This window comes from Mastigoproctus giganteus, chromosome 6 (genome assembly GCF_048544385.1).
Source record: "Mastigoproctus giganteus isolate SK-2022 chromosome 6, ASM4854438v1, whole genome shotgun sequence".
Classification (NCBI taxonomy): Eukaryota; Metazoa; Arthropoda; class Arachnida; order Uropygi; family Thelyphonidae; genus Mastigoproctus; species Mastigoproctus giganteus.
The window spans coordinates 158,409,839-158,437,740 of record NC_143580.1 but is presented as its reverse complement, the minus strand read 5'-3'; the positions used below and the strand labels follow the sequence as shown (position 1 = coordinate 158,437,740).

The following is a 27,902-nucleotide window of genomic DNA, read 5'->3' as shown; positions in this document are numbered from 1 at the left end:
AAATTAAAATCTCCGATTATAAGACACTCTGATTTACTGGCCCACTCTATTTCCCTGTACAGTTCCTTATTATACTCATCAGAGTCATTAGGCCTATAGCACACTCCTACTCTCAACTTTGATCTCCCAATGTTTATGTCACACCAAACTGACTCCACACTGCACTGTCCAGCGATGTCGACTGGCTTCATTTCCTTGGTTTTTATGTGTTTCTTAACTAATAGCATAACACCTCCCCCCTTCCTATCCTGTCTATCCTTTCTGTAGACGTTGTACTCCCCAAATTGCAGTTCCGCATCCCTTATATCTGTGTGACACCACGTCTCTGATATCCCAACAATATCTGCCTTCGATGTTTTGAGCAATACCTCAAATTCATCAAATTTGTCAAATCACTCAAAATCACTCAAATCACACAAAATCACTCAAATTTGTATCAGAGCTATCGTTCCTTTTTAGCTCTGATACAAAGTTTTGTGTCTTTCTACACTACTTTGTCAGTCAGTAATAATCTCCCTTTGCTGGCACTGTGCCTCATTTGTTTATTTACCTACTTCCCCATAACACAGGACATTTCACTTTGACGACTCCACTTTCTCCCCCTCACATGTGGTTGCTTCAACTGATATAGTCACTCTAGACAGCGATCTATATCGGCTTTATCCTTGGTTCTCCAAAGTTACTTTGTAAACACCACAGGCAACTATTTCACAGATTCCGTTCCAAACACGCAGTAAGTTGAAGTAATTTTTGTAATGTATCTATCCTTTTGACTTCAAAATTCCCCCCCCCTTAAAGTTTTATTGGCATTTTTTTTTTTTTTTTTTTTTAAATTTTACTCTTTTCTTTTTGGTCTCTGTCAGGTCGGCTATGATTTATACATTTTGCATGTATACATCATAACAGAAACAGAGACCCTGCTTATTGTTGGCTCCTATGGTTTTGGCTGCCAACCCTATGATGAAGCTTTAGGACCCACTACTTTAGGTAACATTGTTATCTTCATTATTATTTCTATTTTTATGTTAATCAATTTATTTTAGGTTATCTCCTTCACCTTACAGGCCTTCTCAAATTTTTCCATGATAATTAGAATTGACAAGTCAACATCCCTTCCCTATACACTGAATATAAACATTTGTCTATATTTCATTATGGTTGCCAGGTTTCTCTACTGTAACTAGTAGTACCTGGATCCATAACACAGTTTAATATTTTTGATTTAATACTTTGTTTGCTTACTTTGTCATTCAGTAACTTAATTATTTTTATCAATATTATATATATATATAAAATAATATATATAATAAGTCCACAAACGTTTTTGATTTTTTAAGGGGTCCGCAAACTTTTTTGATTTTTGAAAGGGTCCATAGATCTCAGTAGTTTGGGAACCACGGACTAAATCAATGCCTTAAATTCACATTTATTTACTATGCCCCTAGTATTAGTGTACATGCGCGCCTGTTCTTACTCTTAGCTACCCTAGCACAGCCCATGTATTTACTGTTCTGTGACGATGCATACTAGGGTCATCATGGTTTTCAATAGAATCAGTGCAAGAATCACTTCCACCTCTGCTGCAGCTCTAGTTAATATATTAGTTTGTGTATCCCCTCAAGCTGTCAAATTTTCAAACCACTGGGGTTATTAATGGTTGAAAGTTGATATATGGAATTCCAATACACACAGAAATGAGAGTGCAAAAAGTCAGTCCCAAATCCTGGCATGAAATGAGAACTGGCACCACTGTGCATGCTAAAATGAAAATCTAAGCTCATTATGTGACTGCAGCTAAACACTTCTAAGATAATTTAAAAATGGGAATGGCTAGTGCAGTCAACAAATCTCAAATTGGTGCTCCAAAAGAAGGTTCATACCTTGATGCTAAAACTGTTTCACCAGAGCAGAGGGCATCCCCACTTGTGACTGCTGTCACCAATATGTAGCACAAAATCAGGATTTGCTCATTAGTCCTAGAGTTCACAGCCTCTGCAGCAGTATAATAGTTTCCTCCCCAACTTTTCACTCATATGGAGAAAACTAGGTTCTATATTTGTCTTATGACAGGAGGAATTTCTAAAGTACTCTGCAATTGAGGTCACATTTGTCCAATCTCAGGCATAGGGAGTCAAGTTTTTCCCCATGAGTTATTCCATAATTTTCAACTCACACAACATGCACATCAGTGCATGAGCACAATGGCATAATATGGTCTAAATCACTGATGCACCAAAAAATCTGAACAACAAAACAACAACTGGCATTTTGTTATGGGACACGATATCAAAGCATGAAATGTTAAGCTATCGTGACACTGCCAGTCATCCAAAAAAGTTCTTGATCTATCATTCATTGGTACTCCTACAAGATTGAGCAATATCAACATTACAACTTTGTTCTGTAGTTTCTGGCAAGGGTGGAGGTCAATGGCAATTGCTGGGGAACATAATATAGACTATCATCTCAAGTTAAGTGGCAGTGTGAATATCTATAATTTTAAAGCATCGAGACCATCACCTCCAGATATTGTCAATAAAGTGACTATTTTCTAAACCAAACATTACTGTTTGGTTTAGGTTCACACAGAATTTGAAAAATTTTCTTCAAGGAGATTTGAGCTTGTAGTCCACAGATATGTACTGTGACAGTTGAACGTTACTGGAAATAATATGCAGGATGGAATTCCTTTGCACATTGGTCAACCAGTAACTTACATTTGAATGACCACATCATTTCTAGTAACTTTGGAAACTTTCGGCTACCCTTTTCTCCGAACCTATCACTGTAACTTTTGTTATGGGACAGAATATATCAAGAACATATCTTAAGGACAGAATGCATCAAGATCCCATCCAATCCCTGGCTAAAATGTTTTAGGCAACAGTTGACTATGCCATACTGTGCTTCCAGCATATAGTGGACATAAATTACCAGTTTCACATAGTGCCAATTGTCTCCAATGACAGTTTTAGGAACAAATTTTTTTTTCAATTTTGATTTCTGCATTATTATGCTGGATTAGGTATTATGCTGGATAGTGCCCATTCCAAATTTCATCTTTTCACCATTTAATAGTTTTCCCCCTATAGCTTGAAGATATTATACACTGTAATTATAACTGCCTTGTAAATAAATAGAAATATGTGTGCATGCATAATTTAAATTGTGCACACTTAAGAGATTCATAAACTTTAAAATGGGAAGGACTAACAATTTCGTGTTCATATCTTATGTTTTTATTTTCTGCAGAATTAATAAAAGTTTTGTTTCACCAAAAAACTGCCTCTCTTTGGCCAGATCGTGACATTCTAGTGCTTACTCCTAGCCCATCTGTTCCACTCACACAAAAGCAAGGCATTTTTGTGTAGCCAGATTGCTTCGAAGTAACATGCCTATCACTTTAAAGCCAGTAGAGACAAAAAAACCATGTTCTTCATACTTAATATTTGTAAAAAATATCTTCAAGTTCTCACATGTTTCTTTCAAATGCACAGAGTGAGCTACTGGAATTGACCCATATTTATTTCCACTGAGGAGCAACATTCTTTTGAGACTCCTCTTTCATGAGTCAATAAAAAGTCTCCACAATGCAAGATTGTAACTAATTCCTAAATAGTTCATTAAGTCATTTATATTACTGCAAAAACCATAGAATTGTTATCAGAAAAGTTGGGGACCAGTTCTTGTTCTCTGTGTCTGTACCATGAGAAAAACATCCCATGTGCTAGAAGATTTTTTGACTTAGGTCTAGAACCAAGGAGTTCTGTAGATTCCTTTGGTAAATTTAAATCTCTTACCAGATCATTGAGTTCATGCTGCAAAAACAGTCGCAGGGTAGACTCAATATCTCCAGGCATGGAATTAGCAGGTTATCATGTGGCACTGGTCTAATGGTAGATGGAATATTAGGACACACAGCCCCCTTAAGCTTTGCATTGTATCCCTTAACATTAATTAAGCAAAATTAATAGTCACAGTGGTTTGTAGGCTCCCGCTAATTCAATGGAATTGCAAATGGCATAGCCTTCTTTTTATCATATTAACACAACCTTAATGCTTCAATACAGGTTCAGCAAACTTTATATGGAGTCCACTGTTTATCTTGGTCACCAAATTTTGCTCCAAAATAAGCACAACACATTTTTTACAAATTCTCTAATATCTTGTCATTGCTTGAGGACTACATAGCTTCCACAAATATGACAAATTAAGTTTGATTTGTTCAAACACTTGTGTGAAGACATTTCACTCACTTTTAAGCACAAGTTTGACATGGTTTGGTTTGCTTTGGTTTGGTTTTTAATGGCGCATTGGCAGCTGTGGCCATATGCGCCAAATCAAAAATAAAACTAACACAAAAATATTGGTCAGCCTTAGAACAGGCTACCGCGTCAAAAAGGTAAAAAATATAAACTTAAATCTTTGTGTATAAATTAATCGAGTGTAAAAAATTAAAAACGTCAGACATGTTGTCTCTGTCACCTAAAATCTGACCGAGTGTAAAGGGTTCAGCCAGATTACTAAAAGTTCTAGAAAAAGATTGTCTAAAAACAGGACATTCAATGAAAACGTGAGAAACAGTTAAAATAACGTTACAAGTCTCACACATAGGTGGGCCATCCGCCCTCAGCAAAAAGAAGTGTGTTAGATGGCTATGACCTATGCGGAGCCGAGCAAGAACAACTTCCTCTCTTCGGACCCTGCGTAGACCGGACTGCCATTGCATGATTACACGCTTAATATGCTGTAGTTTATTCGCGGTCTGTCCGTGCCAAGAGTCTTGCCATTGGGAGTATAATTTACATCGTATTATTTGCCTGTAGTCTGTATAGGGGACTGACAGGCAATGACTATCCAGGGAAATGGCTGATTTGGCAGCGGTATCAGCTAATTCGTTTCCCCGGATCCCAATGTGGCTTGGGATCCAGCAGAAGCGAATGTCAAATTCTGATTCAAAGGCAGAACAAAGCATCTGCCGGATCCGGGACAGGACCGGATGAGAGTTGTACCTCATCGATACTAGAGCCTGTAACACGCTCAATGAATCACAGTAAATCATGTATCTTTGGTAATAGCTATTTATAATGAACTCAAGGGCTATTTCAATTGCATGCAGCTCTGCAGTATAAATGCTAGCTTCTTGTGGGATCTTGAATGATAATGTCTTCTGAGGAAATACAACAGCAGATCCCACATAAGATTCTGACTTTGAGCCATCTGTATAGACTGGCAGAAAGTCAGAATACTGCTCTCTATGTGATGCGAAGAGTTGCAGATAGATGGCCGCCGGTGTATTAGCCTTCTCCATGATCTTGAGAGAGAAGTCACACATTGGCAAATGTGCATACCAGGGTGGAAGGAGCTGCCTTGGTGACTGGGCAACATTGTTTACTGTCATGTTTAGTTCATTTAATAGCCCTTGCATCCGAATACCAAAAGGTCTGTTGGCAGTCCGACGGGTGTTATAGAGATTTTCCCAACGTGGCTCAAAAACTGATGCCCATGTGGGATGATCAGGCAGGGCTTTCAATTTAAAGGTGCAATGTAAAGACAACTGCTTACGACGAAAAGATAGGGATGGTTCATTTGCTTCGACGTAAAGGCTTTGGACTGGAGATGTGCGAAATGCTCCTGTGGCTATCTGAATGGCCTGATGATGAACTGGATCTAACCACCGAAGTACACTATCTCTAGCAGATCCATATACCTGGGACCCATAATCGAGTTTAGAACGGACAAGGGCTCGATAGAGACGAAGAAGAGTAGAGCATCTGCGCCCCATGAAGTTGACAAAAGGGCATGAAGGATGTTAAGCCCTTTAACACACCTTGTCCTAAGCTGACGAATATGTTGAAGAAATGTCAACTTTTTTTCGAAGATAAGTCCAAGGAATTTGACTTCTGCTATGATTGGGATGTTGTTTTGCCCAAGCCTTAAATCCGGTTCAGGATGAAGATTACGTTTGCGACAGAAGTGTACACAAACGGTCTTCTGTGATGAAAATCTGAACCCATTAGCCAATGACCAAGATGTAAGGTGATCAATGGCTTTCTGCAGTTGCCTTTCAATGACCCTCATATTGCATGAGTGACAAAATATAGTAAAGTCGTCAACATAGAGGGCATTGTTTATTGTGGGCGGAAGTTGTTCCGTGATAGAGTTTATTTTGATTGCAAAAAGCGTGACACTTAGAACGGACCCTTGTGGGACTCCCTCTTCCTGACAGAACTCTCTCTCGAGAGTAGATCCTAAACGCACTTGAAAATGACGATTCGAAAGGAAGTTTTTGATAAAGAGAGGAAGGTTACCCCTAAGACCAAAGTTGTAGAGGTCTTTTAATATTCCAAATCGCCAGGCTGTGTCGTACGCTTTTTCAATATCAAAGAAAACTGCTACCAGATGCTCGGATTTAATAAAAGAGTCACGAATGTATGTTTCAAGTCGGATTAAATGATCCAAAGTGGTTCTGTCTCTTCGGAAGCTGCACTGAGTCCTGGAAAGCAGATCATTTGTTTCCAAATACCACACAAGGCGGGCATTAACCATTCTTTCCAGGACCTTGCACAAACAGCTTGTCAGAGCAATAGGACGATAGTTACTTGGATATCTAGGATCCTTTCCTGGTTTTGGGAAGGCAAGAACGATTGCTTTCCGCCAGGAATCCGGAAATTGTTTATCAAGAAAAATTCTGTTAAATAGAATTAATAAGTGATTTTTAGAATGTGGTGACAGATGTTTTATCATTTCGTAGTGGATGTCATCGGGCCCGACAGCACTTGCATGCGTATGAAAGAGTGCTGCATTTAACTCTTCTTGTGTAAAGGGCTTGTTATATGGTTCGAGCCCTTTTGAAGAGAAGTTTAATGGATGTTTCTCACGTTTTTCTTTCAAGGCCAAGAACTCTGGAGGGAATGATGTTGTTGCAGATATTTTCGCAAATGTTTCCCCTAGAGTATTTACAACTGCAGTTCGGTCTGCAATTAGACATCCATTGTGCTCGAGAATCACCGAAGGGCACGGTGGGTATTTGCCCTTCATTTTCCGGATCTTATCCCAGACTACTTTTGAGTTGGCAGTCTGGGTTATGGATGATGTAAAACGGATCCAAGATTTCCTTTGGCTCTGACATTGGATATAACGTGCTTTTGCACGTGCACATTTAAATGATATTAGATTATCGGTCGTGGGATATCGACGGAATATCCTCCAGGCTTTGTTTTGTGCCTTTTTTTGCTGTTGTGCATTCTGAATTCCACCAAGGTTTAGGAAATAGTGGAAACCGGCTGGATGTTTTTGGGATTGCAATTGCAGCTGATTGGACAATACTTTCTGTAACGTATGCGACTGCATCATTGATATGTTCCCGACTGACTGTAGCGATGTCAAGATTTGCCAGATGTTGAAAGGCATTCCAGTCAGCCTGATCAATCTTCCACCGCGGTAAACTAAATGGCTGACACGGTCTACCACTAGTTAAGGTGGTTATCACGGGGAAGTGATCACTTCCATATGGGTTTTCTTCCACCTCCCATATAGCTGAAGGAAGGAGGGAAGGGGAGCAGATAGAAAGATCAATGGCAGAAAAAGTACGGGTAGGCATGTGGAAGAGAGTGTGTGTTCCCACATTGAGAAGGGAGAGGTCATTGTCAGTGAGCATACGCTCTATGACTCGTCCCCTTCCGTTAATGTTAGTACTACCCCACAGAGTGTTATGTCCATTAAAGTCCCCAAGAAATAATAAAGGGGGAGGCAATTGCATGACGGGATCATCAAGGTCTTCCTGGAGGATGTCAATACCAGGTGGTAAATAAAGAGAGCAAACAGTTAATAAGAACCCCACTTTAAGGCGAATTGCTACAGCCTCTACGTTGGTTGTAAATTGCAAAGGCTGAAAGGGAATCTGGTTGCTCACGAGGATTGCAACTCCTCCATGAGCAGGACCGTCCCCAATTCTGTCTTTACAAATGATCGTAATGTTACATATGGTGGGGTCATCATTCGCCTTTAAATAGGTTTCCTGTACACAAAAGCACGATGGCTTGTACTTTTGCAGAAGTGCCTTGATGTCATTAATGTTTCGTCGGAATCCACGACAGTTCCGCTGTAGGATTTTAGCCATTATTTTGGCTTGGTGGGTCCATCAGGCGGCTTCCGAGGTGCTGAGGGCTTACTTTTATCAGTCTTGGATTTGTCTTTTTTGGGGAAGAAAGGGCGCTGTCCTGTGTCCATCTCTTCCTCCGTAAAGAGTTCCAAGACTGAATCGTCATGTACCTCCTTGGTTTCGACATCCATTTTTTCCTGTCCTGGCATGGGCTCTTGATTTTTTTGTGCTGCTACTTTAGTGCTCGCTTTTGATAGTGGTTGAGCACTGGGAGGTACCGATATTGCAGTGGCAGCTGACTGAGATTTCTGTGCTGGTTTTACTGAACTTAATAGATAGCGAGCGATGGGCGTGAATGACTCTTTTGGTGGCACAGTCATATCCATTTGGGTGCCAACCGAGCATTTATTGGATACCTTTTCGCCGTATGTTGCTTTGCCGCTAATTACTGGTTTAACTGCTTTTCTGGCCTCTTGGTATGAGATGTTAAGTTCTACCTTTAGTCGTTGTATTTCCTTTTCTTCCTTCCACCGCTGGCAAGCTCTTGAATATGCAGGGTGTTCTCCATTGCAGTTAATACATGCGGCTTTTGTAGCTGAACATCCATTTATTTCGTGGTCCTTTGCACCACATCGAGCACATGCAAGGGAACCACGGCAGGCCATTTGCAAGTGTCCATATTTCTGGCATTTGAAACACCGTAAAGGGTTTGGAACATATAGACGCACGGGGCAGTTTATGTATCCAGCCTTAATCTCATCAGGACATTTAGGTGAATTGAATGTCAGGATAATATTTCTGGTTTTAACCAGTTTCCCATCCCTACGTGTACTAATTCTTTTGACGGCAATAACTCCCTGGGACTTCAATTCCGAGCAGATTTCCTCCTTGGTAACGTCGAGAAGGTCCCACTCTGAAATTACACCTCTCGATGAATTTAGTGTTTGTGTGGTGTCACGGTTACAGGGATTCCTCCGATTGATGTTACTCAGAGTAGATGTTCCGATTGCCTGTCATTTTTAGTTTCAATCAAGAGATCCCCAGAACGGAGCCTCTTAACTGATTTGGGTGAGCCAGCTAACCCATCTAACCCTTTCTGTATAAAGAAAGGTGACATTTTACCAATCGGTTTTTCATTGGTGGAGTGCATGATTAAAAACCGTGGGATAGGCCCTGATGGTAGCTCAGTCCGCTGCCTCTTTGATGCAATAGTGCTGTCAGTGTCTATATTTTCAGATAGGGACCGGGTTGGGGCCCCTGAAGAAATAAGTTTATCAGGATTCATGGAGATTTTTAAATTGTTCAGTGCCCGGGCTTCCCATCCACCACGGAGCCCAAAGGGACGCCCACTACCCGGCATGCAATAAATGCGCTCGGGAGTGGGACGCCAGGGCTACCCAGACACTATACCCGCACCGCCGCCAGCCTGAATCCTGTCCCTCGGACCATGAGGGTAGGGGCATGGCATTGACACGGTTGACCCTCGCAGGCGAGCCTACTAGCCGATTGATCCTAGCCGGGCCTTCCAGGACCACCCGTCTTGTCGAAGCAGGGGCCAAAGTGGTGTATTGAAGCTGGGCCCCTCAACCACCAGGATCCCCCTTTCCAAATTTCCACGGGTCGCAGCGCACGGCAAACACGCCGGATTCCATTGATGTAAGCCTGGAACCTGGGCTGTGGGCGTTGGATCCCAGTGATGCTAGTCTGGAAGTCCAGCAGCGACAAGTTTGACATGATAACCTCAAAAATAAACTCAGCTCATACTGATAAACACTGCTACATGGAGTGCTCAAGGTCAAGAAACAAATGACTGAAAGCAGTGTTGTCAACATGTGAAGATTTAGTTTACAAATTTCTAGCATTTACTTCTAACTTAATACATTCAATAATACAACTTATGATATCAACCTAAGTGACTTGTGTTTTCTGAAAACAGCTATTAGTTTACAAACATTGAAAATCATGCAAAGTGGTGTAATCTATTAGTATTTAGTATTAATAAACATAGTTTGCATGTTGCTACATATAAAATGAGGTTATGCCCAACTTATACAAATAATGCTTAGGAAATGTTTAGAGTCTCAATGTTTGAAATTATAGAATGGTTTAATGAATATATATAATGTAGAGAAATAAAAGAAATATAGTAAATTACAAGATTAAATTTATTTACTGATATAATAATACCAGATAAGCTGTAGCTTATGACAAGAGTGAATATTTAATTTTTTTAAGTATCCAAGAAGTATAAAAATGCAGTATGTATTTTCCAAAAGCATTCCTAACATATCAAAAATAAAAATTCCTAATGAGAAAAAATTACTTTTTATTCAATTTATTATTAATAGAACTATAATACATTTAGTTGTTATACAGATGCACTACAGTTAATTAAAACATCACCATACATTTCAATATGAATGGCAATAACAAATCTCTTCAGTGGGAATAGAATAAACATTAAGATTGCAGAGATGGATTATTACTTTTCAAATCTCATGAAGTTGACAAAGAGCATAAACAACTATTGACCACTTTTGTAAGCAATGCACATGAGGCACATCATTTCTCACACACATTTTTACAAAGGCATTTTAAAAATTTCTGGCCTACTCACCATAAATTTCATTATTTGAAAATAATATAAACACAGTAATATTAAATTATAAACATTTATATGCATATAACTTTTCATTTTTTTTTAGGTATAAAAAAGTCATATCCACTGAAACTAATAATTTCATAAAAGAAGAGACATGCAGTAAGGAAATATATTTTTCTGAAAGGGCTTGGTAAGGATTTTTTTTTTTTTTTTTTTTTTTTTGATTTGGTAGTTGTTGGCGCATCGGCTTCTGTAGCCATATTGCACCTCCCAAGGTTTTTACAGTACTTTGATCCAAGCCCGAGGTGGGAATCGAACTCGCGACCTTTGTGTTGCCGGGCATGTACTTTACCCACTCGGCTAGCCCGGTCGGCGCTTGGTAAGGAAATCCATGAGGAAAAGATGGAGTCACCAATGATTATCTGTCATAGAGTACTATCAAAAACTGGATTCTAAAAGGGTTGCAGAGTCATCAAAGGCCCCAGGTTTCAATGACCTGTAACTGCATTAACCACAGAAATGTAGCATTAGCATTAGTAGAGGCATTTGATGCAAGAAAGCAAGCTTATGCAGCATCAGTCAAAAAAAAAAAAAAAACCACCTCCATTTTATCCCTCAAAATACCTGTCCAGCTGAGCCTTAAATTTATTTAGGACATCAACTTCCACAACAAGGGATAGAAGTCTGTTCCACCAACCAACTACCCACTGGCTAAAGGCAAATTTCTGCACATCTAACCTACATCTGTCTTTCCTCAACCTGAATTTATGCCCACTCAGGTGATTATTCTGAGCAAGAGGAAGAATCCCATTGGCATTGAGCATGCTCAAACCATTCAAGGCTTTATACACCTCTATCAGATCACCTCGCCAGTGCCTAGTCTCCAGACACTGTAATTTGCAAAACTTAAGCCTTTTTTATAAGAGCAACCCTTTGATCCATTCACTAATCTTGTTGCATTTTTCTGTACTCGTTCCAGCAGCTCTACATCCTTCTTGAAATGGGGCTTCCAGACCTGTATACAGTACTCAAGGTGTGGCCTGACCATTGCCTTCTACAAGGGAATAATCACCTCCTTATCCCTGCTAGAAAAATTCCTGTATATCATTGATAAGACACCATGAACTACTCTTGCAGCCCGTCTGCACTGTTCAAAGAACTTCATATCTGCCTGCACAATTATCCCCAAGTCCTTTTCATTCTCTAGCACTGTCAGTGTAGTACCACAGAGTTGATACATTGCTCAGGGGTTGCTGTTTCCCATGTGTAGTACTTTACATTTGTCAATGTTAAACTTCATTTGCCACCTCTCAGCCCATCTGCTCAACCTTTCCAGATCCTGTTGCAGCAGCATAGTGTCAGTAGTGTCCTTGACAACCCTGCCAACCTTTGTATCATCTGCAAACTTGGACATTAAGCTTGATATACCATCATCAATATCATTTATAAATACAGAAAACAACAATGGACCCAACACTGAGCCCTGAGGGACTCTACTAATAACATCAATCCACGATGAGCAGTGTCCATTGATTACCACTCTCTGTCTTCTCCCCCTCAACCACCCCTTTATCCATAGCAGCAATTTGCCTCCAATGCTACACTGTTCCAATTTGTGCAGCAGTCTTCCATGTGCAACAGTATCAAAAGCCTTTCTAAGATCCAAATATATAATAGTTATTCTCTGCATCCAGTACCTTTGTCACCACATCATAGTATCCAATCAAATTGGTCAGGCAAGACTTTCCCTTAATAAAACCATGTTGTGTCCGACCTATAACTGAAGTCTTGTCTAGATGATCCTGCAGTGCTTCTTTCATCAGTGCCTCCATTAATTTTACTGGAACAGAAGTTAAACTCACATGTCTATAATTACTTGTGTCAGCCTTTGATCCTCCTTTGTGAATTGGGGTCTGTTTGTTTGTTATTTAGGAGCATTAGCAACTAAGGCCATTTTGCTCCAGGATATGCGGTAGTCATTCCCTGACCTTTCCGCATCCTCCGTATTTGGTGGTGACGGGCTCGAACCCCGGTTTAATCAAGAAGCGTGTGCTATGCACTGCTGCTCCTTCCCACCTGGCTACGGAGGCGCCTATGTGAATTGGGGTCACATTTGCACATCTCCAGTCTATGGGTACCTCCACTGAGTCCAAAGAAGCTCTCATAATTGTGGCTAAGGGTTTGCTTACTTCCTTTTCTGCCTCCTTTAATATAACTGGATAGATCCCATCCACCCCAGGTGCCTTTTTTATGTTTATCCTCAACAATTTCTCCTCCACTTTCCTCTCAGTTATTACAAAATCTTCTAGCTCACTGCCAGAGTTTACTTCACCTCTGGCATTCCCCTTCCTGAATAACTCCTCATGTGTGAATGTAGATGCAAAATACTCGTTTAGTTTGTTAGCCACCTGAGCAGGATCCTCAACTGTTGAATCATCAATATCCAGTGGACCAATCTGATTCATCCATTTCCTTCTAGAGTTTACATAGGTAAAGAACTCTTTTCTGTTTTTCTTTGCATCCTTTGCCAAGAATTTCTCATAATCTGCCTTTGCCTGCCTAATCTCCTTTGTGACTTGGTTACAGACCAACTTATATCTATCATAGGCTTCCATGTCACCCATTAATTTGTATGTATCCCATGCATTTTTCTTCTCTGCCATGTCTCATTAGTTCATCTGACATCCATTTAGCCCTAAACCTTGAACAATATTTCTTAGTTGGTATGTAAAGCCTAGTAGCTTCCAAGATAAGTTCTTTGAATGCTTCCCATTTTGAATTTGCTGTTGGTAACATCATCAGTTGGTCCCACTGTATAGAATTTAAATACTGTCTCCGACCATCATAGTCGCCTTTACGAAAGCAAAAACCCTTCCCTTTACCCCTGATGGTAGTTACCTCTTTGAGTAAATCCCACTTCTGCACACTGTGATCACTGCCACCTAGTAGTTCCTTTATCTGCAGATTCTTAATGCATGAAGAATCACTACTGATAATCAGATGAAGAGTATTACTCCCTCTAGTTGCCTCCCGAACATGCTGATGTAGAAAACAATCATCCAATAAATCCACAAAAGCCTTGCTAGTGTGCGAGTGACCAACCCACAAATTCCAGTCAATATCTGGGAAATTAAAATCCCCCGATTATAAGACTCTCTGATTTACTGGCTCATTCTATTTCCATGTACAGTTTCTTATTATACTCAGTCATTAGGCCTATAGCACACTCCTACTCTCAATTTTGATCTCCCAATGCTTATGTCACACCAAACTGACTCGACACTGCACTGTCCATTGATGTCGACTGGCTTCACTTCCTTGGATTTTATGTGTTTCCTCCTATCCTGTCTATCCTTTCTGTACACATTATACTCCCCAAATTCCAGTTCTGCAATCCTTATATCTGTGTGACACCACGTCTCTGATATCCCAACAATATCTGCCTTTGGTGTTTTGAGCAATACCTCAAATTCATCAAATTTATTTACCAAACTCCTAGCATTGGTGTAAACACAAGTATACATGCACCTGTTCCTATTCTTAGCTACCCTAACACAACCCATGTGTTTACTTGTACTGCAATGACTCCTATCAGTCTCTGAAATATTCTGCATCTTGTTTTCCAGGCTGCTGCTGCTGCTGCTCATTACAATACAAGCAGTGCAAGAATCACTTTCACCTCTGCCAGTAGCTACTGTTAATCTATTTGTCCTTGTATCCCCCCCCCAAAACTAGCAGTTTTCCGACCCACCTAACACTGCCTTGATAGCATCAGCAAATATTCTTGCACCCTTTCTATTTAAGTGTATCTTATCCCTGTAGAAGCAGTCTCTCCTGTTAGCAAGCACAGACCAGGCTGAAAAAAATTCTACCCCTTGAGCCCTGCACAATCTTTCCAGGGCCGAATTGATCGACAGGGCTCTCATCATATACTCCCTCCTATCGTGTCTGGGCAGAATTGCAGACACTTTCAAATTCAACCCTAATTCACGGCTTTTTTTCAACAGTGACCTGTACTTGTTAAGTAATTCTGCCGGTCTGTTAGTGGCAACTATATCACCTTTTGTGCCCTTAAAAGATGATATCCGCTCTACAACGTCATCAAGCTTTGCCCCTGGCAGATATACTCTGGTCCTGTTCCACCTATCCTTTTTACAAAGCATGTTCCCCGTTTCTCTGACAATAGAGTCACCAAAAACTACTAGTTCCTGTGGGATCAGTGCATTCTGCCTTGGGGGTTGCCGCTGTGTTGCGTGATGACCAAGTGCAAGCTTTGGCATTGATGTGGGCAGCTGAGAGCTTGATGGGCCCCTCAATTTAGATCCTTTGAGGGCATCCACCCTGTCCTTCAAGTTCTCATATAGGCCCATAACAATGCTGAGTTGTTGCCTGATTTCCTTACACTCCTTACATCGCGCACACACACAAAGACATCCCCCATGGCAATATCATGTCCCATACCTGATTGCTCCACAAACATCATGCAAGCAGTGCATTTTATAAGACTGTGATTCAGAGGGCAACTGCCCCCTCAGTTCTCCCCTGAGCCACAGCACTCCCATTAGCTTGAGCCTTTTGCTTTGCTGCTCTTGTCTGAGTCATGATTTCGATTTAATTTCAATAAAATTTCAATTTCAGTACAAAATTATAACCCTAAACGTGTATCCTAACACAGTTATAACACTATATATATTTTTCAGTATCGAGTATTATCTACGAGTTCCGTATCAAGTTATGTATTAATCAATTATGTTACGTTTGTAATCTAAGTCGTTATATGTATTTACTCAAAAAGTACAATTTAATGGACAATGAAGTTTAACAAGATTAATAGATTTTACTGATTTATTGACAATATTATATTATATACTATAGTATACTAAGCTTACGCTATCTAGTTCAGGATATAACGTATCGTATAATGGCAGCAAGTTACGAACGGTAAATCTACGGACACTTAAGTATTAATTAACTTCCAAATCTCACTGTCTCAATTCAGAATAAACTAAGGATCCTGACGAGGTCTATAAGCTACTTATAGAAAATAATTTGATATAACAATTGGTCAATAAAGCGGCTAAATATGGCTAAAAAACTTCTCGTTCAGCGGAGCTGCAACTTGTTGTTTGTTATTTGGTTTTTAGGAGCATTAGCAACTAAGGCCATATTGCTCCGGGGATATGCATTGGTCATTCCCTGACCTTTCCGCATCCTCCGTATTTGATGGTCACGGGCTCGAACCCCGGTCTAATCAAGAAGCGTGTGCTACGCACTGCCACTCCTGCCCACCTGGCTACGGAGGCGCCTGCTGCAACTTGTAACACATGGATTTGATACCCTTACCAATACTAAGTAATACCTACAAAATCTCTATCTAAGTTAAACTTTAAACTAAGTATCGTAACTAGGAATATAAAGCTACTCTAGAAAATAAGTTAATATGCCAATTTAAGCTAATAAAACAGAAAAAACTTCTCTATTCCAGGAGCAGTAAAAAACTTCACCTGCACAAGGCTACCCTAGTTCTCAAGCAGACTTGTTCCTGTGAACAAATCCATCACTCTGTTTACAGAGAACTGAGCAAGAAAAACAATTCAACAAAGTGGGTACAAAATTATTTGAATGGAGATGGTGAACTGTGCCAATGATTCAATCAAGTTTGCCAGCCAATTTGTGACCATGTATTAAATTTGCATTTATTACTATGATCCAGAGATGAAAAAACAACAGTCAATGGTATGGCCTATTTGAAGAATCTATTTGCATACAAGAAATTTCAAAAGGTAACATCAGCTACCACGGTGATGACACCAATTTGCTGGGACTTATTGATTGAATACCACCAGGGGTGGTATTCAATCATTACCTTCCAAAGGGTAAATGAGTAAATATGCTTCTTTGCTACTGAAATTTCATCAACTGTAGACCAAATGTCATGGGAAACTTTCCATAACAATTCTCCCAGTCAGGACTCAGGTCACCATGAAGATAATCAAATATTTCAATTATGAATATTGTCACATCCAGGGCCAGCTTTAGCTGGCCCTGGATGTGACAGTTACACTTTAGGGTAAGGCCGAGTAGGCACTGGCACCAACGTTTAGGGGGCGGCAAAGCTGCCTCTCCTTCCAAAAACAAAGCCTTCAAGAAAAATTTCCAGAAGCCATCAGTCAATGTGGCCTAGGGGTGCCATATATCCTTGAGCCAATCCTGGTCACATCCATTCTACTCTCTAGATATTCTGCAAATAAATATCTTTGTGCAAGCAGATCAATTGTGTTCCACAAGATATTCTACCTTGTCACCCTTCTTTGATATTACAATTGCTGAAGAATATTCATTTATATAAAATGAATGAACAAAGGAACAAAAATACAACACTTTGGAAGATTAAATCTCATGAAGTTGACCTTTGGGCAGTGCTTTGTTAAGGAGGACAGTCTGATGTGGATAAAAGCAGAACTGGATTATTACATTTTAAATAAGGACCAAGGGATAAGTTATGATTGATTCAGGGTTTTATTATTATTATTATTATCTAAATACTTTGTTAAGAAGTTGGAATATGCTTTAAAATGGTTTTACTTTTTTACCTAAGCCACTGCATAACTTCTCAATAACATGAAGTGCACAATTGCTTAGTTTTGTACATGTCAACTTTGCGTTTTCTTCCTCTCATATCCTATGAATTAAAAAAAATTAATTTATGTTATTATGTATAGCAGCTTTTTACTGGCTGGTGCTTAATATCTATAATAATTCACTGATGTTAAATATAATTTGTATTTGTTTTTATTAATTTTTACTGACTTATCTGTGCTATGCATCTTTACTTTCCATTATAATCTCTCTCTCTCTCTCTCTCTGAGAGATAATAATGGAAAGTAAAGACAGTGAGAGAGAGAGAGATCTCTCACACACGCACATACACACTCACTCATTCACATACACTGGCTCACTCACAAGCTGAGGCGCCTCCGTAGCCAGGTGGGAAGGAGCAGCAGTGCGTAGCACACGCTTCTTGATTAGACCGGGGTTCGAGCCCGTCACCACCAAATACAGAGGATGCAGAAAGGTCAGGGAATGACCACCGCATATCCCGGAGCAATATGGCTTTAGTTGCTAATGCTCCTAAAAACCAAATAACAAACTAACAAACAAACACAAGCTGAAAAACCAACCATGTTGTCTAAAGAAAAATAAAACCATGCGGTCATGGCATCTCCGTAGCCAGGTGGGCAGGAGCAGCAGTGTGTAGCACACACTTCTTGATTAGACCGGGGTTCGAGCCCGTGACCACCAAATACAGAGGATGCGGAAAGGTCAGGAAATGACCACTGCATATCCCCGGAGCAATATGGCCTTAGTTGCTAATGCTCCTAAAAACCAAATAACAACAACAACATGCGGTCATAGTTTGAGACTGATTAACTTAGCCATAACATCAAAAATAACCAAAAACGTTCTTTCTGTTCTGTATAGTAGAATGCATAACAAGCCTTTTTTGGATAGTGTGTCAGCCCACACCATCTTTCCCTGTTCTCTGCAAATCTATCATCACACAATACACTGACAGAATATAGGAATTGAAGGGCAATCTTCTACATATAGATAACATGATTAAGTATAAAAGATAGAACAGGCAGTTCTACCTTTTATACAATCTGCCTATTATACTTACATAAGTATAACACAGATGACATCTTGGTTCTGATCAATCCAGGCCTACTTCCAGTTTTATGGAGAGTTTTACCTCCAAACCAAGAGTCTCAGCATATGTGGCCACTTTCACACTTGCTTGTAGAAGTCTTCATGGTGAACTTTGAATGAACCATCATTTCCACCTTCACATATTTCGCTTAAGCTATGGGCCAAGTTCATCCACAATGCACTCTTAACCTGGAACCATGGCAGAGATAATTTGGCCAAATCCCTATCCTACCTTAACAACATCCAGCTTGACCTGGATTACATAATTTTATGCATGGGATGCATATAAATTATCAAGCGACTAAGAAGCCTATGGCAGATATAAGCTAGTCTGTAATCAGGTCACAAAGGACGTTAGGCAGGCGAAGGCAGATTACAAGAAATCTTTGGCAAAAGATGCTAAGAAAAACAGCAAGGATTTCTTCACTTACATAAACTCTAAAAGGAAGGGGATGAATCTGATTGGTCAATTTGATATCGATGGTTCGACTGTTGATGATCCTGCACAGATAGCAAACAAACTGAATGAGTATTTTGCATCTACATTACACATGAGGAGTTATTAAGGTTTGAAAATGGCAGAAGGTTACCAAATTGTAGCAGGGTGCTTAATGATTTTGTAATAACTGAGTGCAAAGTGGAGGAGAAATTGTTGAAGTTAAACATAAGAAAGGCACCTGGGGTGGATGGGATTTATCCAGTTATATTAAAGGAGGCGGCAAAACAACTAAGCAAACCCTTAGCCATAATTATGAGAGCATCCTTGGACTCAGGGGAGGTAGGTCCCCACAGACTGGAGATGTGCAAATGTATCCCCAATTCACAAAGGGGGATCGAAGGGTGACACGAGTAATTACAGACCAGTTAGTTTAACTTCTGTTCCGGGTAAAATAATGGAGTCACTGGTTAAAGATGCATTGCAGGATCATCTAGACAAGACTGCAGCAATAATTCAGACACAGCATGGGTTTGTTAAGGGAAAGTCTTGTCTGACAAATTTGATAGGATATTATGATGTGGTTACAAAGGAACTGAATGAAAAAATTATTTTGATATCATATATATGGATTTCAGGAAAGCTTTTGACACTGTTGCGCATGGAAGACTATTGTACAAATTGAAGCAGAATGGTATTAAGGGTAAGTTGCTACAATGGATAAAAGGATGGTTCAGTGGGAGAAGACAGAGTGTGGTAATTAATAGGTGCTGCTCTTCGTGGACTAATGTTATTAGTGGAGTACCACAGGGTTTGGTCTTGGGTCCTCTGTTGTTTTGTATATTTATCAATGATATTGATGAAGGTATATCAGGCTTAGTGTCGAAGTTTGCAGATGATACAAAGGTTGGCAGGGTTGTTAATGACAGTAATGGCAGTGTGCTACTGCAACAGGATCTAGAGAATTTGGGCAAATGGGCTAAGAAGTGGCAACTGAAGTTTAACCTTGACAAATGCAAAGTACTGCATATGGGTAGAAGTAACCCCTAGAGAAACGTACCAACTGTGTGGTACTACACTTAAGGTGGTAGAAAATGAAAAAGAACTGGGAGTAACTGTGTAGTCAGATATGAAGTTTTCTGAGCAATGCAGACAAGCTGCCAGGGCAGGTCATGGGGTTTTGTCAATGATATATAGGAATTTTGCTGGCAGGGAGAAAGAGGTGATTGTCCCTCTGTATAAGGCAATGGTCAGGCCATGCCTTGAGTACTGCGTACAGGTCTGGAGGCCTCATTTTAGGAAGGATGTAGATTTGCTTGAGCATGTACAGAGAAGGGCAACAAGATTGGTAAGGGATAATGAAGGGATCCTCTTACCAAGAGAGGCTTAAGTTCTGCAAATTGCAGTGGCTGGAGACTAGGCCCCTGTGCTGTGATCTGATTGAGGTGTATAAGGCCTTGAATGGGTTGAGCATACTGAATTCTGATGGGATCCTTCCACTTGTTCAGATTACGAACCTAAGGGGACATAAATTCAAATTAAGAAAAGACAGATGTAGAACAGATGTGCGGAAATTTGCCTTTAGCCAGTGGGTGGTTAATTGCTGGAACAAACTTCCATCTGTTGTTGTGGAAGTTGATAGGTTAAATAAATTTAAGGAGGAACTGGACAGGCATTTGGAGGGAATGGTGTGATTTTTTTTTTTTTTTTTTGGCTGATGCTGCATAAACTCATACACTTGTTTACTTGCATCACATGCCGCCACTACTACTACTACAGATCAAGAATTACTGTGAAAAGTTGCCTGTACATAATTATTATTGTCTTGAAGCAATTCAAAGGACTGTTGGATAGATACCTATGGAAGGGGGACACCCAGATAGATTTTTTTTTTGCTGGTAAGGCAAAACATTTTTGGGATTATCTCAATTTTTGCATAATGTAATGATGTCCCACTGTCCCAAAAAAATGTTTTAGGGCTGCTGTTTTGCCCTGTTTTTTTCATGCAAAGCTATTTTTTTTTAACTAAATATATATATATATATAGATAAACTATTAATTAATTTTGTTAATTCAGCATGGCAATTAAGATTATCATAACAAATAGCAGCATTTATGTTTTATTTCTGACATTCTCAAATTTCAAGGAGACATTGTAAAAAAACATCGATAAAAACTATGTTCCTCTTGTTTGTGTACTACCTACTGACATAATGATGTGCTCTTTAAATAATCATGGCAAGCTTGTTTGTTGTTTGTTATTTGGTTTTTAGGAGCATTAGCAACTAAGGCCATATTGCTCTGGGATATGCGGTGGTCATTCCCTGACCTTTCCGCATCCTCCGTATTTGGTGGTGACGGGCTCGAACCCCAGTCTAATCATCATGGGAAGCAGAAGCATTTTTAATTAGTGATAAAAGAGAGCACCGAATATTTTATTTTCTTCCCATTGAGTAAAATACCTAAACATAAATGTATTCATAATGAACAAATTTAAGGAATGCATATATTTAACAAAAAAGACTGCATTAGTGACAAGGGTCAATGCATGGCAAGCATGACATTTTCAATTATTGGATGTGGTGGTGGTCACACAGATATAAAAGCTCACTTAAAATAAACAAAACATAAGTTAAGCAAAACTGCTGCTTCAGGCAGGACTGTGTAAAGTTTAAGTGCCAGTAATGCAAAATGTTACCACTCATCATGAAATAGAAAATATGATCAAGACAATACTCAGAAGCCTTGAAGCTGTGCAAACATTTTTTTTTTTTTTTTTAATTCTTTCATGACTGTAATAGTTCAAAATCAGTATATATATTTTTCTTTTTTTACATTTTCCAGGCTCTATTTCAATGTAGTAATAATATTTCCTTGGAACATAAATGGGTCATTCTAGAGCAAAATCTATTAGAAGCTGCTATACTGGAAACAATTCTGCAAGCAGCAAATGACTACAAATTGACTTTCCCCTTTTGTTTTATAACAAAGTTATAGAACTTTGTTATAAAAAAAAAATAATAATAATAAAATCATACAATAAAGGTCTAGTGAAAACGACTGAATTTTCAACCTCCACATTGTCAGAAATGGAATCCTGGGATCAGTCATAATTCCACTACTTTCAACTCAAAACTTACATCAGTGCACTGGAAGCATTCCGGTTCGCCCCAACAATGAAATTTAAAGCTGTAACATCAGTAGGGAAGATAATGATGACTGTTTGCTGGGACTCTCATGATGCTACTCTGTATTTTCAAGAGCCCAAAGATAGTGCCAATGCTGCATCATACTGCACATTTCTGAAAGACTTAGGGATTCAATCTTCAGAAAATAACTGGGCTACTGAGACATGGAATATTGCTACTGCATAAAATTACAAGGCCATAGAATGAGTGCAATCCAAAAGCTCATTTAGGATTTAGTGTGAGAACTTCTTGATCATCCTTCCCACAGCCCTGACCTTGCTCCTAGCATTTCCAATTGTTTGTTTGTTTGTTGCTTCTGCAATCATTACTGGTCACAATGGTGACAGATGTCATTTAACCAAGACAGGCATATCCCTTATGCTTGGTGAGACCCAGGCGGCATTTCATGATTTGTACTCTTTATCTACTCTATCCGCATATCTAAAACTGCTAACAGCTGTTTTTGAAAATGTTTTTTTTTTTTACTTCTCCACTGAAAATTCCATAAATCTCTGTTAATTACTATGGAAGCAGGGAAAATGTGGAAATCAAGTTACACATGATTAACACACATGCTGAGTAGCATCTTTCACATTCAATTATTGTTTATGGACAGTATGCTCCTTTACTAATAGCACATTTTCTTTTGCTCTTGCATTAATAATTCTAATGCTCTCTTCTCTATCTTTGTGACACTGAAGCATAATGATGCATGCTTTACATTTCATGCAGCAGCACGAAATGTAAAGCATGCATGAAATGTAAAGCATGCATCACATTTCACGCAGCAGCACTTTTGTGTTTTGCTCAACAACAGGCCTAAAGGGGGTTTTATTTCCGAAAATTAATTAAAAATATGTTTTTAATATAAAAAATGTATTTTTCGCAATTGTATTCATAGCAAATTGAAAATAAAGATGGGCACCAAAATTTGAATTATTTCTCATATTTTAAAACTGCAGGTGTGTAGGGTTGCTTAGATCTAGCATGTCTGATTACAGGTTAAGCAGAAGGTTCCTAGAATCAGATAAAGTGATGTGGCAAGTGTATAAAGGTTTTTGATGATTATGCTGAAAAATAAATGCTATGTTCCGATCAATTTCCTGCTTGTTTCTCCTCAACTCCCTCCGCCTTATTTTGTGACTTACTGACTTATTCGCTTTCATAAAATGTACATTCTATGAAGGAGAGTCATAAAATATAATTGCTTGGAATTGTACTCTTAAAGTTAATTGACTGATAATTTTACTCGAAGCAAACACAAAATTAAATATCTATTTGTGAAGCATTTTATGTATAACATTGCCATGGAACTAAATATTATATGGGTTGGTTTTTTAAAAGATTGGTCCCAGAAATGTTCTGCTTTGATATTAATAAGGTCAAATGACAAAGTAAGCAACTTTTTTCTGCATCTGCTAAAAAAAAAAAAAAATATATATATATAAGTTATTTGTATTAATAGTATATATATATATATATATATATATATATATCTGATAATTAAAATAAATATAATATTTAAAATAAAATGAAAAACATCAGCCAGTAGTACGGCAAAAATGCAGAGCGAAACGAAACGCAAAATAATATAAAATAAACAAACAGAGAAGGGAAAGTAGAGATAATAAGACAAAAAAGTAGTCGATAATCCCCTGTATAATTTAGTCATTAAACCCAATTAATAAAAACGATGTAAATTTAAAATAATGCCAATTATATATAATTTAGCGGTACCCCCCCCTTGAAGGTACCAGTTCCAAAAGACGTGAAATATCACCAAAAAGGGGTTAAAGAAACTACAAAAACTAAAATATCAAAATGATAGACTGACCATTATGCCCCATATCGACAGAGGACCCCTTTTTGGTGATATTTCACGTCTTTTGGAACTGGTACCTTCAAGGGGGGTACCGCTAAATTATATATAATTGGCATTATTTTAAATTTACATCGTTTTTATTAATTGGGTTTAATGACTAAATTATACAGGGGATTATCGACTACTTTTTTGTCTTATTATCTCTACTTTCCCTTCTCTGTTTGTTTATTTTATATTATTTTGCGTTTCGTTTCGCTCTGCATTTTTGCCATACTACTGGCTGATGTTTTTTAATTTATTTTAAATATTATATTTATTTTAATTATCAGATATAATTAGGCTTCATGTGGAGGATGTGCATTTGCTGCCTCTAATGATAGCTTCATATTCATATTTATTTATTTTTATTACTTTTGTCTAATTTTTACATCACATTATATATATATATATATACACACACATAAAATAAAATAGAATAGAATATTTATACTGTTCCTATTCCCACAAAAGTGGGAATGCCATAAATACAATAGAGTACTCATCTAATTAATTTACTAATTTAGCTAGACTCACTACCTCTGCAACATTTGGAGGCAACTTATTTCAGTGTTCAACAACCTACTGCCCACTAGTAAACTTCATTAGATCCAATCTTCCATTATTTCCTGAGATTTTATATTTGTGCCCTTTAGTTCTTGTCTCACCTATGAGGAAAAGCAGACCTTCCTAATACATTTTACTCAATTCCTTCAGTACTTTATATATCAGTGCTGAAATATTTTTGGTGATTATGCGGAAAAATAAATGCTATGTTCAGATCAGTTTCCTGCCTGTTTCCGACATGCATTTTATGAAAGAGAATCGTATAAAATGTTATAATTGTTTGGAATGGTGCTCTTACAGTCAACTGTCTGATAATTTTACATGAAGCAAAAACTGTCCACTTAGCTGTCTAACTGTCAAAATCTGCAGTCACACCTTCTAACCCATTCTTCATATGCACATCGCAACAATTCAGAATTGGACATATGAATTTAGTTATTTTTTTACTGTTTTCAAGTTCCAAATTGATCCTAAAAATATGGCCTACTTGTTAGGAAACACCCTATACATGCTTACATTAAAAAAAACTTTACAACCAAACAATTCCATGTTATAATTGCTACTGTAATTACACCACATTATTTTAATTTTTTTCACAATTTCTCTTTGACCTTTGGAAATTATATTGATTATAAAAACTTACCTTCAACTGGCAAATGCTAGGGACTACATAGTAATTGTTTCCTGGTAATTTTCCATGAGCGTCCTGGTAATTTTTACTTTCTTTTGAAGGTATCATTGCACTAGACAAAGAGTCCACCATATCAGACTGAAAAAATGATGCACTTTTTTCTTCAGTAGCTTGTAATGTCTGCTCCACATTTTTTAATAAAACTCTAGAATTGCATATTAAATCATCTACACAAGTATTTTCATATAACACTGTTTCCTGCTGAGTAGAATGTAAACAGGTTTCTGAACAAGATGTTTTACTTGGTAAATTTTCAGAATTAACATTTACTTGTGTTTTTGCTAATTGATTATCTTTATTTGAAAGACATGATTTATCAACATGATTTTCATCATGTAGTATAAGCTGCTGAGTAGAATCATAATTTAGATTTTCATGTTTATTATTTTTTTTATACAAGTTTTTATCAGTGCCACATATGGATGCCGCATTCTTTTGCTCGGACAATACATGCGGTGGAATATGATTGTCAAAAGTGAGTGTCCTGTTTGAATTGGTGGGTCGGATGTATTTTGCATATAAGGTTGAACAGTTTGTAGAATGCTTAGGCACAGTTCTAAACTCAAAATCCACAGGATTTTGACTAGAAAAACTTTCATGAGTTGCAGTTTCGTTTGAAGATTCAAGAAATGAAAAGGTACAATTATTTTTCTCCGATGTGTTGATAAGACTATTTAATAATTTTTTCCCACAGCACACTGTAGAAGAGGAAAACTGTTTTCCTTTATAAATTTCCTGATTATCAGATATCAGAAAAGAACAGTCTAAACATGGAGATCGAGGACTCCTTTGTATGTATGAACTCACATAATCCCAAAGTCTTCCACCACTTGCATGCTGGAGAACTAGAAAAATTGCATATTTGGTCTCATATACACGATGCAAGCGAACCATGTAAGGTACCTGAGGCACAATATTGGGCATACTGCTCACTTCTGGATTTGAAGTTTTATACAAAGTCTAAAAAGGGGAATTAAAAAACAGAAAAGCAGCAATATTAGTTCAGAAATCAACAATAACAATGACTACTAGTAACTTTTAACAATTAAATAATAATAACTTTTAAATAATTAAAACTTAATGACCAATTTCAATAAAACTCAGCAAGTAAATAAATCACAGCTGTCAACTATTGACTTTAAAAAAGCTGACAAACAGGTATTTGTAAGGAAGAGGTTCTTGGGCAAAAGCAGGTTTTTTGAAAGGGAAAAAAAAAAAAAAAAAAAACGGGTGTTTTCCAAAAAACAAGAGGAAAACAGGAGCTTTTTTGGAAAAAGCAGGAAATTTTTTAAAAGTTCACTGGCAAAATATGCATTTTATATTTTTCTGATTGTGGATTTCTGTTTCAATTTTAAATATTTGTTCTATGTCATGGTGTGCAGGTATACCAAGAATTGAAAATTGCTGAAAAATGAGCACTTAAACTTGCATGGAGTGTAATGTGCCTTTAATTTCTTAGAGAAGCATAGACTATCATCAGACATTTCATGGTACTTCATGTACCACTTCTTCAGTGAACTCTTGTAATGCTGTCTTTCTGACACCATCAGCCTCTTGTATCCTGAGGGTACGTAAGGCTGACAGTGATGGTGTTATAAAGGCAATATTGCAAGAGTGCACTTACAGGAAGTACCACGAAATGTCTGAGAATAATCTGTAATTTTTTTAAGAAATTAAAGGCAGGTTACACTCCACACAGATTTAAATGTTTCAATTTTCTGTTAGACATCAACTGATTCTAACTGTTTCAAGAGAGATACTCTTGCAGACTTTGTTCTCATCAGAAATGTTGAGTTACTTTAATCAGGTCTCCTAGGAAGTACATAGTTTCTAACTACTTTTAAATATAGACTTGAAAACATTTTGACATTTACATTAAAATATATATATCAATGATGTAACTGTTAATTGTATTCCAATGTCATTATGGACTGCCAACATAGACAGACAAGACAGACACACACGCATCCATATATGTATATAAGGGTTATTCCAAAACTAATGCCTTCAGATCTTTTTCTTCCTACAATATTCTTTGATAGACATTGCAGTATTCCATTTCCTGTAACATCTCCTGTAACAAACGTACAAGGCTTTGAAATTTGATATGATACCCTGGTCCATATCAAATTGGTCATATTTGGCAGCAGATATTTAACCTTTACATCTACAGTCATCCTAATCTCTGCAATGCTTGGTGAATGTCCTGGGCATTGTCCAACAACAGCAGCACCCTCCTTGGATAATTATTTTCTTCCCAGTAGCGATGTACCATTGGAGAAAAATTACCTGTACACAAGTTTCTGAAGACATCTTGTGTTAGTCAAGCCATTCTGTTTGAAATCCAAATCATTGGTAAATTTTCTTTTAATGAGCCCCTTCATCATTTAGATGAAGTGGCTCATTAAAAGCCTTCTTCACCCTCAGTGTTTCAGAGTGAAAGACGAGCAATAGCTTCAGTTCGTTTAAGGTGGTAGAAAATGAAAAAGACCTGGGAGTAATTGTGCAGTCAGATATGAAGTTTTCTGAGCAATGCAGGCAGGCTGCCAGGGCAGGTCATGGGGTTTTGTCAATAATATATAGGAATTTTGCTAGCAGGGAAAAGGAGGTGATTGTCCCTCTGTATAAGGTAATGGTCAGGCCACGCCTTGAGTACTGCGTACAGGTCTGGAGGCCTCATTTCAGGAAGGATGTAGATTTACTTGAGCGTGTGCAGAGAAGGGCAACAAGATTGGTGAGGGGAATG

The 27,902-nt window shown here is 38.2% G+C and overlaps 1 protein-coding gene across 1 annotated transcript in view; it reads right to left on the bottom strand.

Moving 5' to 3' along the window:
- LOC150084689 (inactive ribosomal protein S6 kinase delta-1-like) overlaps positions 1–27,902 on the bottom strand; it is a 290,509-nt gene that overhangs the window by 184,312 nt on the left and 78,295 nt on the right. The window contains exon 7 of the mRNA XM_090376322.1: positions 25,109–26,116. Within this exon, the coding sequence (XP_090232448.1) occupies positions 25,109–26,116 (1,008 nt within the window). The remainder of the gene's footprint in view (positions 1–25,108; positions 26,117–27,902) is intronic.